We start from the raw sequence: 15,105 nt of genomic DNA, 5'->3' as shown, positions 1-15,105 counted from the left end.
GTTTTAGGAGTCTATTCTAAGAATATAGTCAGTAATTTGGACAAGTATTCATGGAGAAAAATATACAATAGCATTATAGATAATAGAGGAAATCAGAATGACCTGTATATCTCACAGTAGGAATGTGTTCAAATTAATTGTGCAATATCCAAAATGTTGCATATGCTCAGCCAGTGAAATTGAGTTTTTAAATGATAATAACTAAGGATTTGAATCCAAGGTGGTGGGGAGGAGGTGGAAGTTACATTCACTTCCTCCCAGGACCAGACTGGAATTACAACTAAAATGTAGAATAATTATCCCGAATAATCAACTGAAGACTAGCTGAAGAGAAGTCTTATAACTGAGGACTACAGAAGAAGCCACATGGAGACTGGTAGGAAGGATGGAGATGCAAAAGGGCTTGCCCTGCTCCAGCTGGCAGCTGCTGAGGTTTTGGAGGAATATCTCTGCTGTGGGGGGTTCCCCCTGAAAAGTGTGGGGTTTCAACCTCCAGAGCCACCAGAGCTGAGAAGAGGCACCCACATGACATCTGACTGTGAAAACCAGTGGGGATTCTGTCTGTCAGGGAGAGACATGAGTTCGCTAGAAACACAAGAGCGGTCTTAAAGGACCAATGCACAAAATGTCATTCACAGTCACTCACCCTGGGCTCTGAGGGAGGGAGGACAGAGCAGACTAGAATTGCATGAGTAGAGTCTGGGGGTTGTGGCTCTAGGGAGAGAGCTGAAGGGACAGCCTCCAGGATCCTTGTGCTCAGCCCCTCTCCCACACTGACCCTGTCTTTCTTGGGTAGAGCACTCCCCTCCTTATGGTATGAGCCTGGGGGAAAGCAATAGTCCCAATCTCTGGTCTCCCTATGGCCCCACCCTGCAGAGCTTTAAACCCTGCTGAGGAGTCTTCTGCTTTGGCCAGGGTGTAGAGGTCTGGGTAGACTCAGGGGGTATCATTGACTGAGTTGTATGGCTTTGGAGCAGGGGTCATTCCCCCCATATTCCCATGAACCTGACTAGTGCTTCCCCCTCATAGGAGATCTGCTAGAACCACCCTTTAGGCTTCCAGTGGACCTAGCCACTGGGCTTAGGAGGCCCCAGCCACCTGATTCCTAGTGGATCCTCCCTGCTGAGGTTGGGGTAAAATCTGGGACAGACTAAATTTTGTGGCTCTGGTATGGGAACCACAGCCCCTAATAGGAACCCTAATAGAAGCCCACAGAATCTCCAGTTCTGCAAAACAACAAGGTCAGAAAATGGAGAACAGAGGGAGGCTGTTCAGCCAGAACACAAGCAGGACTAAGGCCACAGAACCAGTACAGTAAGGACATGGCCACCTCCCTGTGTGGTCAGCCTGGACCTGTACTCTGCCCTCCGCTGTTACTGCTGCCTTCTGAGAACGTCCTCTCCTCTTCTGTTTCTCTGCATCACTGGTCAAAGGTTTAACATCCTGGGCAGGGGCAGCCAACTGGCCAGGCCCCTGTCCATGTCTGCTGCCAGGGGAGCCAAGCAAAGGAGTATCTGGTGTTTCCCAGTGTCTATAAGGGCAGGCCAGCTCTGCCTCCCACTTAGACTCTGAAGGGGAGAAAGGGATTCAGGTGCTGGGCAGACAAACACATGACAGATAGGCAGTGTGATTGGTACCCTGCTGTCAGTCAGTCTTGTTAATCCCTGCCAGAGCCCAGTAATGAGCAGGTGATTATCCCTCAAAATGCCAGCAGCTGCTGCCATCAGTTTGCTCCTGGTCACTTCAGCATTTTTCCCAAGGGAGGTCATCACAGGCTCCAAAACTGTATGTGGATTAACTGCTGGGATAGGGAGTAGAGGTGTGCATGGGTGGGGAGGGTGTAAGACAGGCAGCAATCAGGGACAGCAGCTTGTAGAGGGTTGTGTCAAAGGGCCCAGTAAGAGTTCCCAGAACATGACTTCAGAATTCAGATAATCACGCTGGAAGTTAGGCTTTTCTCTGTAGTTGGTGGAGCAATATAGGAATTTGGCCCTGACTTTGGCAGGAATTTATGGCATAGGCCTCTGGGTTGATGACCCATCTCAGTCCTTTAATCATAGTGCTTTAATCAAAGCCAAAAATCCACTCTTGACTGTGATTATTATTTTCACATCATCTATGTAGTACTCTAACTACTGGCTTAGTGGCAGCTCCAGACACCTGTGTCCCTCTGGACAGGGCTCTGGCAGATCTTAGGGACATTGACATATCTCTGGAGGCAACACAGCAAATGGTAAACAGTTATTTTTGTCAGGTGAAGGTAAACTGCTTCTGAGGGTCTAGACAGCAACTGAGAAAAATACATTAGTCGACATTTTTAATGCATATAATTTTCTAGCAGAGGTGTGTGCTTGCTCCAACAACACATTGCGAGCTGCATTAGGAAAGACCTTGTTAGCATGTACATCTTTTAATATAACAGATCTCAAATTCTAGAATCCTTTTAAAAACTCTCCCAGGTCTCCTAGGACTGTGGGGACAGGGGCTGGATTCTCATTTTTAATGTGTGTCCCAGAGGTTGGAACCCTGGTTTGAGAAGCCTTGCTCCTGTCTGATTCCTCGGGCACAGCCTGGGGAGATGGGTGCCAGCAGAAGACCTTTAAAACAGGACAGACTATTCAAGCTGTGGTTTTCCCCTCATATTCAGACATTTTATTTTTCATACCTTTTATTTTTAACAGAAACCTTTTTCTCCCTCACATGAAAACTTTATTCAGAAACCCAATCTATGAATCAAAAGTTGTGTTCTGGTTGAGGATTGCAGGGGCTAAAGCTGACATGCTCTGGCTGCAAAGCTAGGTTGTGGCTGAGTCAGAAGTTCTTTGAAGCCAGGCCCTTTCAGTGCCAAATTAGGGTTTGTTGTGATTCAAGGGTTGGTTGACAAATAGTAAGGAAGACATCCAGTTGTATCTCAAGTATTTAGTTTTCAAACACCTTTTAAAAGAAGAATTGTTTCTCATTTGGTAATGTTGCATGTTTAGTTCATTAATAAAATTATGTTTTTATGATAACTACCTCAAGTTTACTTTATACTTTGCTTAGGCCACATTTCTATGGCGTTGGCACTCCATGGTGCCTAAAATTGCAGGTCAGGATTTGTTTGGGAGACTTATTTTAAAGGTTAGAAAACCTCTGTTGAAGGTTAAGTCTATAAAACTAAGGACCTAACTCTCCCGCTTGGTGGTGGTTTTGGGTGGATGAGTGAATGGGAACATAGCCTTCATAATTCCCTGAGGCCTTGACTTAATTTGTTGGTAATGAAGAAGGGTCCAATGAATGGAACTTACCCTGCTCAAGGAGAAGCGGTATAGAGAGACAGAGAAGTCAGGATCTGGAGATTTACAAAATCTTTATTGAAAATAAAGCAGATATTGTAGAGTGTGGCTTATATCTGTAGGCAAGCAGGTTTCCTAATATTTGACCTGAGAATTACACAGACCTCCTAGGGACACCACCAGCTCCTATCTGGGGAAGGAGCAGAGTAGAATGAGCTCTCTGCCCACAGGGTGGCTCCAAAGAGAGAGGGGAAGTGAGGGTTTAAGGCAGAGTTACCCAAGTCCTGGCTCATAGCCCCCAGGTATCTCAGCACATTTTTTACAGTGCCCTAGGCCAAAAGAAGTACCAAAAGTTTCCATCTATTAAGTAAGAAGGTCTCAACAAGTTAGTGGTAGTAGTAAGCTGGGTGTCTGCAAATGTCGCCCTGTTTCTCCTGAAAATATCCCACAGAGCTCCTGCGAGTTTGCTGTGGCACCCAAGGCACTGTGGTGCATCATTTGGAAAATAGTCTTCTTCTGAACTGAACAATAAAATTCACTCCTTACTCTCTTAGAAGGAGAATGAATGAGGGAGTAGAAAAAAGGCCAGGAGCATTACCCTAATGGGGCTTCCTCCACATGGAAGAAAACTTCAGGAGAGATGAGAAACATACTCTTGTGCCAAAGCCTCCAGGTTTCAGCTTAGAGCTATCCCACAGCTGATGTGGCTCCCTAACCTAGGAGACTGGATGGGGTAGAAGCTACACCTTTCCATGTTTTTAGTACCACGTACATATTTGGAAGGGAAATGGAAAGTGAGGTGATAACCTCAGGGGCATCGACAATGCATTTCTATAGCCTGCCATTTCAGTTCTTCATGCCTGAAGTCAAATATTATGAAGGCCAAGAATAAACTCATTTTTATTGGACTACGTTAGACTGTCAGTTCCACAGAGCCTCTGAGCACACAGTCTTTCCCTTTGTCCATAGCTCTAAATGGAAGCATAGCCATAGGGGGAAAAATGAATAGCTGAGCTTTTCATGTATACTCCGACCCAGCAATGAAGTGGCTGCTCCATTACAATGCAGAATTTCTATTAATGAAAAGTACTACATGGTGGGTTTCTCATCACAAACAGCTAAATATTTTCTGTGTATGCCTCTCACTATACCACAGAACCATGCCCCTCCTGCATTTATACCTTGATTGGTCAAGTGTGCATTTCAGTCACTTGGGTTTGCCTCATCGGTAAAATACCAGTATTAGTAAAACATGAATTGCTAAATGCACAAGAAACTTATCAAAGTGGTCAAGTATTTAATTCCTTTGTATTAAAATTTTATTGTGCCGTACTGAACATAAACATTTAAGAGTTTGCAACTATGTCTATGAAAGCATTTTATTTTATTGTTTACCTTCCACCATCCCTCACCCCCCAAAAAAGCACCTTCCAGGATGAGCTACTGGGAAATTGGCTCTGAATTGCTGTCTTCGGGGTAGGCAGTGTTGAGTAGAATATCTGAAGTGAGAAGACTGGTGATGGCTGTCACCATGACCACCTGTGAAAAGAAGTGGGCTAGTCACTTAATAGGAGATGCCAGCAGAAGAATGCTTGTTGGGGGAGGTCCAGGGGTCTTCAGAAGAGGCCTGCCAAATAGGACACAGTGCCGTCCTCACCTGCCATGCTGCAGAAGCTCCCTGCGTTCCTTTTCTTTGCTTCTTCCTCAAGGCCTACTGGCTGCCCTCTTACTCTGCTTGCTCCTCGACCCCCCTTCCACCTGGGTGTCCTCAGCTCTTGTTCTCTTATCAGAGTCACTCCTCCTGCAGCTTAATGGAGCTCTCTCAGAGGCTCAGGTTCCTTGTCAGTCAAATGGGTGGGTAATTAATAACCTCTGCCTACTTTGTGAAGTGATCGTGAGGATTAAATGAGATGTATGTTAAAGCGTTTGACTTGTCAACTGCAATATGCTACATAAATGTCAGGTGTTATAAATCATTAGCTGGTCTATTCCTCAGCTAACACATTTTTATATATATTTTACTCACCCTCTGAACAATTCTTTGTCAAATAACAAATGTAAATGCTGCTGTTTTTCCCCGCTTGGATTATGGTGGTTTCTTTGCAACTTTATGATGTAGGCTGAATCTTTAACTACTCCTTTGGCTCATATCTCTTCCCCTGAACACCCATGCAAGATCATAATCCATAAAATGCGAGGCAATAACTCCTTTTAATTGCCAGGAGTTCATTTGCTAAGTTCTAACTGCAGTCACTTAGACACTTGCCTTAAAAAGCCTGTCTCTTTCTATTCCACAGAGCCGAGACTGTGTGAAGCTGGGCCCGCCTGCTGAGGGAGAAGTTGTTGAAGTCAAGTGGCCTGATGGCAAACTCTATGGGGCAAAATATCTTGGACTGAATGTGGCCCACATGTACCAGGTGAGTGCTGCCTGTTGTTTGATGCATGCTGAGATGGACTGGAGAAGCCAGAGGGCAGATGGTATATCTCGTGTGCTGTTGATCAATAAGTCATGTCAATATGGGGTGCCTATTATTTTATAAAGGAGGCAAAGATTTGATGTCTGGTGACCCAGGTATTGGAGTTTTTTGTGTGTACATGTTTGCTAATCCTCACCATAGGGTATTTTTTCCATTGATTTTTTTTTTAGAGAGAGGAAGGGATGCGGGGAGAGGCAGGGGGAGAGAAAGAGAAACATCGATGTGAGAGACATATTGGTTGGTTGCCTCCTGCACGCACCCCAACTGGGCTGGGAATTTAGCCTGCAACCCAGCTACATGCCCTTGACCAGATATCAAACCTGTGACCTTCCAGTGTGGGGGTGGATCCACTAACCACTGAGACACCAGCCAGGGCCAGATACTGGAATTTTATTACCATGTTTGCCACTGGGAAACCCTAATGACATTTGGTGAATGGTAAGGAACATGGTTAGGCTGGAAAGGTAAGCAGCTGGAGGCTAGGCGGCTTTCCCGTGTTTTCATTATATGGGGAGACTAATTGGCTGGTTTATCTCACCAGAAGCCAAGACAGTGATGCCTATTCATCAGCCAGCAGCCCCTGAGTTTGTGGCTTTTACCTGAGAGACATGACCCCCATTCAGCATCTCAGCAAACCTAGACCAGGGGTGCATTGACACACTGTGGCCAGTTGTACACCCAAGCTTAAAGAAGTGCTGTCTAATGAAAAGTACAGCTATCAGTTGGATATTCTGCTCATTAGGGAACTCTACATTGTATTAAGGAGTATGTATACAATTAAAAAATGAATTTTATTCCTATCAAAAATGAGAATGAGTTAAGCTTTCACAAGGAAAATTATTCCTTCAGAAAGACTTTAAAAAGGCGCAAATATATTAAAACCAGCACATAGTAGTGCTTCCAGTAACAAGTGGCAGAAATCAGCATTCCCAGGCTAAGCCATAAAAACAAGAAGTAAAAGGAGGAAAAGCAATAAGGGTCAGGCCTGTTAAGTTAAAAACAGTTCAAGAATGCTAAGACTGCCCATTTCAGCAGAGAACTTGTTCAAAGACCAATAAGAGGTAAGGGCTTAAATGGAAGAGTACGTAACAAGACTGCACCAGGGACTGGATCACAGTGAATTAAAAGTGTTCAAAGAAGTTTGGAAAACTTAGGGGAAAACATTTTTTAAGGTCTAGAAAAACCCAGGGGGATTGGGGAGGGGAGGACGTTTGCATAGTATGTGTGTGCCCACGCGAGTAAAGACTGTTTTCCCCTTTGTATTGGGGGCAATGTTAAGTTGCAGGTTCAGGTCATTTATAATAGGGTAGGTGCTGGAGCTTCTTTGCATCAGAATGTCCAAAATTAGACAAAAATCACAAGACAGGCTGACAATACTGCAGACTCCTAGGAAAGAAGCATTATTACATCATTCATAAGAAAATATATTTAATTAAACAATAAATGCAAAAGTGAAGCATCTCGCATGTATCAAAGCTAATTTGCTTCATGAAAAGTATCATAATGAGGACATGTTGAAATTCAGGCTAATTAGTAATCAGCGTGCTAACTTCAGGTGAATTTACGGTGGCCTGTCAACATAGAACTGTGGGCACATTTATAGACGTAAAGAAAAAGTTAAGACTAACATTAAAATTGTCTCTCAAGTACAAGTAGTTTAAAATTCCTTATTAAACCAAGTGGCCTTTGGGATCATTTTGTGTTTCGTGTCTGTTCAACCTCACCACTGAATAAGCAAAGACATTTAAAAAATAGACATAACTAAAATACCTATTGCACAGTGATAAATATCCTAAGTATATGATAGGTATTTTTGACTCATTTTATAAATGAGGGCAAAAAGGATGATTGAATTTAATAATTTGTTTAAGAGCACACACTTGGCAAAGGGAAGGGCCAGAACCTGTCCTCAGCTCTGTCCCAACCACTGTTAACAACCATCCCAATTACCAGGAACTGTCCCTGATTTTAGCCCTGCGAGTCCTGCATCCTGGGAGACCCCTCAGTCCTGGGCAAACCAGGGCAGTTGGTCGTTGTAACATACTCCACTTTGGTTTTATAATTGCCTTTTCCTCTTGTACAATTTTCAAATGATCCAAAACAGGAGAAAGGTAGGCACAGGTGGTTCTAGCTAGTCCATCAAATTGTGTAAATGAGATGACACCTTGGCCTAATTAAATATTAAAGAAACCATTCTGGTAAGATATGGTGGGAAGCCTTCCCTCCTCAGCCTTCTGGGAGTAACAGGGAGAGCTCTCTTGTGATGGAGGCATCCTGTTTCAGCTTAGTCAGATGTGAGCAGGACATGGGTAATAAGTTTAATTATATAGTTTACTGTAATGTTCTTTTAAACTCCAGCATATTTTTTATTAGCATAGCTCAGCTCCATGGTTTAACTTACCTTTTAACTAGAAGTACAAGTGTATTTTTATTTCTTAAAAGTAGAGCATTCAGACAAACAGACAAGTTAGGGACTTCAAAAATATTCTGAGTGGTCCACAGCTGGAACATGTTGGGTATTCCACACTGTTTGCATCCCTTTTGTTGTTTTCCCCTAAAAGAGTTCACTTGGGATTTACCATGAACCAAGAACAATTCCCTCAAACAGGGCATTTGATGAACTTTCCCCAGATACTCTAGGTGTCTGTTAACGTTTCACTTACACCCTTTTCTTTGACAAAATCTCCTAAATTTTGGGGGGAAAACTGGTTATGAAATTATTGCTCCCATTTGATTAGCCTGAAAAAAGTTTTGAAACATCTTCATTTTCGGTGGTAATACATTTTTACACATTAGTGTGGTTTCATTGCTTTGAGGCTGAGAACCTGGGATTTGCCTGGCTATTTTGTTGAATTTGGCAAAAGTGAGTTCTGAACATTAAAGCTCTGTAAGAACTTGAGAAATTATTTTATCTGGGAGGATTATTATATCATCATTTCTTTCTCATAGAGAAACAGCCCTCGCCCTTACATTGTCAAAACCTCTTAAAGAAACACACGGCACTGACAGGCCCAGCCCGTCTTAAATTGGCCACAGTCTCAGGTTCTAAGAAATTACTTGAGCAGCAGTGACTTTTCTTTGTTTTCTCTCTGGGGGATAAAGTTTTCATATCACATATTCCAAGACAGTCATTTTCAAGAATTTTAGTTTGTGTGAAACATGTTTTGTTCTTAGTGTGCTGAGGGAAAGGCCTTTTCTTCCTTCCTTGGCGGTTGGCTGGTTCCCTTGTCTGTTCTGCGTCATCCTTTTTGTATGTCACAATTGGAACCCTGAAAGTAGTGGTCAGTGCTTCATTGTTTTTAATATATAACATGATGTCTTCTTTTTCATTAGGTTGAATTTGAAGATGGATCCCAGATAGCAATGAAGAGAGAAGACATTTACACTCTAGACGAAGAATTGCCCAAGAGAGTGAAGGCTCGTTTTGTAAGTGCTGGCAGATGCCACTCGGGGGCCTGCCCTGTGATTCCCACATCCCCCCCCCCCCCCCCCCCCCCAAGCAGGAAACATCATTAGGTCTCTGTGCTGATTTTGAACAAGTCAATGCAACTCTTCCCCTATTGAAACCTATTGAACTCAAACCTCAGATTTGGCCCAAATCAGGGAAAACAGTGTAGGTTCCTTATTGTTCTTTTTATGAGGTCAAATGATGCTGTTTTGTGTTAACATTTATTGGCATAAAAAAATACTTGCTGAATACATGCTCTCACTATGCCAGATGCTGGGAATGTACACAGATGCCAACAAGGCATGTACAACCTTGTTAGTAGAAGCAACACTGAAAGAAAGTTTTAGCAGTAGATTAAAGGGGGCTTGGCATAAGTGAAGATCTAGCTTCTTATATCCTTATTTATATTGATTAACGTCTCTAAAGGTGAAGTTGACTTCTCCACCTTTCTTCTGTTTTAGGTCTAACATAGACCTAAAAAATTGAATAACTTGTCAGAAGTTCATTAATGTTTGTGTCAGTTCATAATTAAACTAAGCTCTCACTTTTATAACAAAATAGATACAGAAAGCCCAAATACTGGTTGTGAGAATACTAACACAGCTTAGTAAAAAGGAAAATGCTGTTAGTTTCAAGCCCTGTACATGCAACTAAAAGACAAATAAACATGGAAAAATAATCAAAACTGAAGTTGTTAAAAAATATAATTCACAAAACTTAGTTTTCATTATTGTATCATAAAATATTGAGTGGACGCTGAAATGAAGTCAGTTTTACTCTTTTAGAATTTCATCATACTGCATCTGCAAAATGATAAATACTGAACAGGGAAATTTGAATGAATGGGATTTTTCTGACTAAAATGATTTTTTTTCCTAAATAAATACCCTTACTTTTAGTTAGTTGCTTCTACTAACAAGATTGTGCACACTTATGATATACTTTTCTGCAGTGATAGAGTTACCGCAGATTGATTTGGAAAAAAGCGTGGGTTTTCTTAAATGTTCAGTTGTATATAGGGTGTCCCCCCAAAATGTATACACATATTTTGAATAATTATAAAGACAGTGTTTATTAAATACATTTCATTTTCAAAATTGAGCTATCATCTGTTAAAGTGTTTTATATATATATTTTGGGACACCCTGTATTTACCTCCTTTCCTGTCAGGTGGGATCCTGAGAATGGACAGCTGCATCAGATGGGGACTGACTTTCTTTCTCAGCTATATCCTTGACAGGAAGGTCCTTCAAAGTTAAACAGTCAGAAAGGAGTGATAATAGCAGAACTGCTACCCACCCACAGGGACACATAGAGACCACACACCTGGCAGTAGATTAACCACCGCCTGAAAAACTGCAGGGAAAGGGAAAATCAAATGTTTTTATTTTAAAGACATCAGCTAAATCTTAGCAAACCTAAAAAAAATGAGTAACTTATCAGTGTTCTAGGTCTTGAAATCTCTTGAGAATGACTTTCCATTTCAAGACACTAGAAATGGCTGCCTCTCATTCTGTGTTCCTGTCATCCATGGATTCTCCCTCCTTCCACCTCTCCCTCCTCCCATCTCTCCCTCCTCCTTTCTCCTCCCTGTCCAGTTTTTTTTTTTTTAATTATTAAAAAAAACTTTTTAAATTGCCTAGAGATTCCAAGGATGGGAAATGGAATAGGTAGCCCTCTGGAAGTCTCTCAGGTCTTTGATTTTCTGATCCATGTATGGTTAAGCATCCTACAAGCCCAGTCTTGTAGATTTCACATACTATTTCTTAATCATTTTAAAAGAAGTCTTTTTGTTTTCCTCTCTGATCACAGTCTCTGTTCCACCATAGATTTGGTTCCAATACCAGGATGCCCTCTCATGTAGCTTTATTGGAACTCAGCTCCTGAGTTTTCTAAGGTCCATTTCTCTGAACAAATACACCAAATTCAACATTTTTCTTTTTTAAATTCTCAAAGGAAAAAATGTTAGAAAAGGCAGTGAAAAATATATGTCACATATATAATCTGAACGTAACCTGTTACATCAACCAGTTGAGCATAGTAGAAAATACCTTTGGGAACAAAGGCTCAGAGGCCGCCTCTGCTTGTACTGAGTCAAAGACAGGTGCTCCTGCTTAGTGAGCTGTGTTGCCTTCAGGTTGCTATACAACCCTCTGGCCCTCAGGCAGTTCGTCCGTGACTGCTATTTTTTTTCCAGTTGGTGAAACAAATCTAATTGGAAAACTCATTGACGGGAGATATTTATGACTAGAGAAATCTCTTGTGTGTATTTTAGAGAGGGTGGGTTAGCAGGCTCACTGGGAGGCCTCCATGTTTTAATGTCTTGTGCTCACCCAGACACACCTGACTCGGAAAGAAGTTTTTCAGAAGAGTCAGCGGTCCACCTCGGTGATTGTGCTGGGTTCTTTCCCACTAACTTCAGAAACAGCCCCATTACCTTTTATTGTCTCCCAGAATAACTGTAGCAACAGTGCATAATTAACTAGAGCTACTGGTGAATTGGTTTTATTATTGTGTTTGAGAGGCTGGCTTTTTGCTGTTCTCACAAGGTGGCAACACTATTGATGTTTTATTTTCTCCTTTGATAATTTGGGCACTTATAGAAGGGAAAGATTACTCAGAGGAAGTACTTTCCCCAGAAAGAATGAAACAAAAATGTTTTTTCCCAGCGGCGGAGGGACCCAACCAACCGCAGTCTTCCTGAGTGAAACAAGGCAGTGCCTGGAGAGCCCTGGAGGCAGCCTGTTAGGCTGGGTAACCGTCTCACAGCTGGCAGGGAACATGCCCAGCTATGCACTTGGGTCCGTTTTTTAGTTTTCAAGCTTCGTTGTGGCTGTTCCATTGTTTGCCTCTTCTTCACGATTGACTGTGTGTTTTCAACTCTGAAAGCTGGGCTGTGCCTCTGTCACCACCCTGAGGAGGTGGCCTCAGTGACAGTAAGATGCACTACACATCAGTGCTGTTCAAAGTGGTCCAAACTCAGTGAAAATCAGTTGGGAATGATCTTAGGAGGCAAAATAGTAGGGAATTAGGAAGCAAAAATAGTACTTTATAATGCACACTTTACCTGAGGATAACAGAAAATCCCCCATTCCTCCCCCAGCTAACACTTCCTGGGCAGTGGCCACGCACTGGGCATGTTGCTTGGCGTTGAGAACATGTGTAAAATTGGTACTCAGTTCCTCATGTCCTCACCCTCGAGGGTTTTAGAGAACTCCTGATGGGGAGAAGCTTGCCTGTTCCTCACCCCTGTCACTGCCCTTGTTCTGCTGCATTGACTTACAAAGTGTTACAGGGACCCCAAAGAAGGGCCCTCAAATTTTCCTGTGGCAGAGGAGATGGGATATCTTCCATGCAAAGGAAACAACGCGACTAAAGGCAGACATGCACGAAGAGCCAGGAGTGTGGCAGGGATCTGCAGACAGGTCGGTCTGACCGGCGCCTGGGGTAGAATTATGCCAGGTTCCGTAGGTTCAGGGAGCTGGATGTTATTTTGAAGGCAGTAGGATTGAAAGATTATAGGCATGAGTGTCATTTAGTTAGAAAGTTTTCAGAGAACTTGCATCTACTGGTTCTGTAGAAAATAGCCTAGGGTGTAGCATTTGTTGCAGTGCTTCAGAAGGGTAAGTGTGAGGCCTGCCCCATGGGGTCAGTAGGTTTAAAGAATAAAGGATGGAGGGCTTCATGTAGGAGGGATACTGGACAGGCTGGGGACACGGGTGGTTTACAGTTACTTTTAGGTTTCTGATAAGTGTAGCTAGATGGATGGGGATAGTTGTGCCATTTATGACATATAGGCAGGACAGCGATGGAGAAGGGAGAATTTGAAGTCAGTTTAGGACAGGCTGATTTGAAGTGCTTGTAGGATAGATACTCTGAGATGCCCACTGAGCAGTTGGACCTGCAGGCCTGAGCACAGGTGGAGGTCTGGGCTGGAGTGAGAGACGTCAGCCTCATGGGAGCAAGTGCAGGAATCGAGGTCACGATTATGGGTGTGAAGAGCGTATGTGGAGAGAAGGCCAAATGCAGAACTTCAGGGGGATCAGAGCTGAGCAAATAGTTAAGAAAGGGGAACCCCTGGGACATTAATAGTGAGCAGCCGGAGGAGGAAAGGCAGAAGGAGGGACCTATAAAATGACAGAGAAAAGAGTTTTGAGCAATAGTGGAATAAATTTAGGATAGAGAAGTGTCATAGGAACTAGGACTTGAGCAAGGACAGTTTTAGGCTATGGGGGCAGAGACCCAGAGTAAAAAGGAATAGGAGTGAATTAGAGATGACTGTTGATAAATTTGTCAAAAGTCTGGTTGGGCAGGAGCCAGAGGGAAGATGGAGAGTGAGGGAGATTTAAATGAGAAGACTTCAATCCTGCTGTGCTGGGGGAAGTCCCTGGGGTTGGGCATCCTGAAGGAAAGAGGGGCTAGGTGGAGGTGGCAGACTGGAGCAGGTAGGAAGGTTCCAGATTCACCTGTGTGGGCCCTTCCTCCCTGGGCCAGTGACCGGTCCCTGGAACCCCACTCCCAACTGCCTGGATCAACCTTTGTACATTCTTGCCATGGTCAAATGCTGTGCCCTTCTGCAATGTAACACTGGCTAATTTTAGTCCACAGCCTCTGATATGCGATTTGAAGACACATTTTATGGAACAGACATAATCCAAGGGGAGAAAAAGAGACAAAGGGTGCTGAGCTCCAGGTTTAAGAACGAATATGTGGATGACCCCGTGTACCGCACCTTTCTGAAGAGCTCCTTCCAGAAGAAGTGCCAGAAGAGACAGTAGTCTGCATGCGCTGCTGCAGCAACAGAGCAGCTTGGGCCAGGACAGGAAAGGCAGAGGACAGCTGTGGGCTATGCCACATGTTCTGCTGCGGTAGGTGACGGGGTGTGTCTCTGACGGTGGAAAATTCGGCTTCCCAGAGTGTGGTAACCCAAAACACACATATTATTAATTGGATACAACAACCGGGAGTCATCCTCTAGTCTTGCTTTCACTTGTGAGCAATTGTCTTTTGTGATCCCAAAGGATTTTTCTAAGTGAAAGGAAATCACCCACCCAAAAAGCCACTGCCAGAGGATGTGGGTCCCCATGTGTGGCTTAGGCCTCTAGTCAGAAAACACATGGAAATGTCTCTCCCCCACCTAGCAGGTGGGAGCCTCAGCACCCAGGTGGGAGGGTGATAATTTATATATTTTCCACAGTCAGGGAAGGACTCTCACTTATTTGTTTTACATGGCAGTTTTTATAAAATATTTTTAAACCACAAATGGCATGTATGGTAATGAGACTTACCCGTGTGCTACCTGTATTTCCCTTGTACAGAACTTTTACATTTTTTTATATCCCTGTCACTTTTGATTGTGTCTGATGAGAACTGAGTTGTTGGCCTTTGTGAAATTTTTGGCTCTTGAGAAAGAATTCTTATGAATTGTATGGGAATTTTATATATTTAAAGAGGGAGATCTGGGGCTGTTATTTTTAAACACTTTTTTTCATAATACATACTCTGAGTAGATATTTATAAAAGATTTCTTTCATTATGTGTTTGTAAAATTAGAGTTTAAATAAATATGCTTTGATGCATAGTTTTGAATTAATATAATTTTCCTTTTTAAAACAGCCTGAAAATGTACTAGTGTTTAAAAATAAAGATTTCCATTTTCTCCAGTTCTGTCTTCTGTCTCCAGTTCTGTATTCACCTAGGTTTCAAACAATAGAAAAACAGTTTAGTTTGGGAGCTGGCTATTAGGTGATGCTGGTGGCAGTTTTCTCAGACCCTTCTCCCATCACGGGCTTTTCCATAACTGCACAGTGCCGACGTTCAGGGCATAGCACTGGGGCAAAGGCTTCTCTGCCTGCCTGCGGGGCCAGCTGGAGTGTTGTCCTCAGCTCCTTCTGCTAGGTCCGGA

At 43.0% G+C, this 15,105-nt stretch overlaps 1 protein-coding gene across 2 annotated transcripts in view; it reads left to right on the top strand.

Annotated features, from left to right (window-relative positions):
• The window catches only part of KDM4C (lysine demethylase 4C), a 308,354-nt gene extending 293,516 nt beyond the window's left edge, over positions 1-14,838 (top strand). For both annotated transcript variants that reach the window (XM_016214253.2, XM_087822671.1), the window contains 3 exons: positions 5,573-5,692; positions 9,086-9,178; positions 13,802-14,838. In XM_016214253.2, coding sequence (XP_016069739.2) covers positions 5,573-5,692; positions 9,086-9,178; positions 13,802-13,978 — 390 coding nt within the window. In that variant the 3' untranslated portion in view covers positions 13,979-14,838. The remainder of the gene's footprint in view (positions 1-5,572; positions 5,693-9,085; positions 9,179-13,801) is intronic.
• Positions 14,839-15,105: the final 267 nt, after the last annotated feature.

This window comes from Miniopterus natalensis, chromosome 12 (genome assembly GCF_054644295.1).
Source record: "Miniopterus natalensis isolate mMinNat1 chromosome 12, mMinNat1.hap1, whole genome shotgun sequence".
NCBI lineage: Eukaryota > Metazoa > Chordata > Mammalia > Chiroptera > Miniopteridae > Miniopterus > Miniopterus natalensis.
The sequence above is the reverse complement of the archived record's forward strand: the minus strand, read 5'-3'. Positions and strand labels throughout refer to the sequence as shown.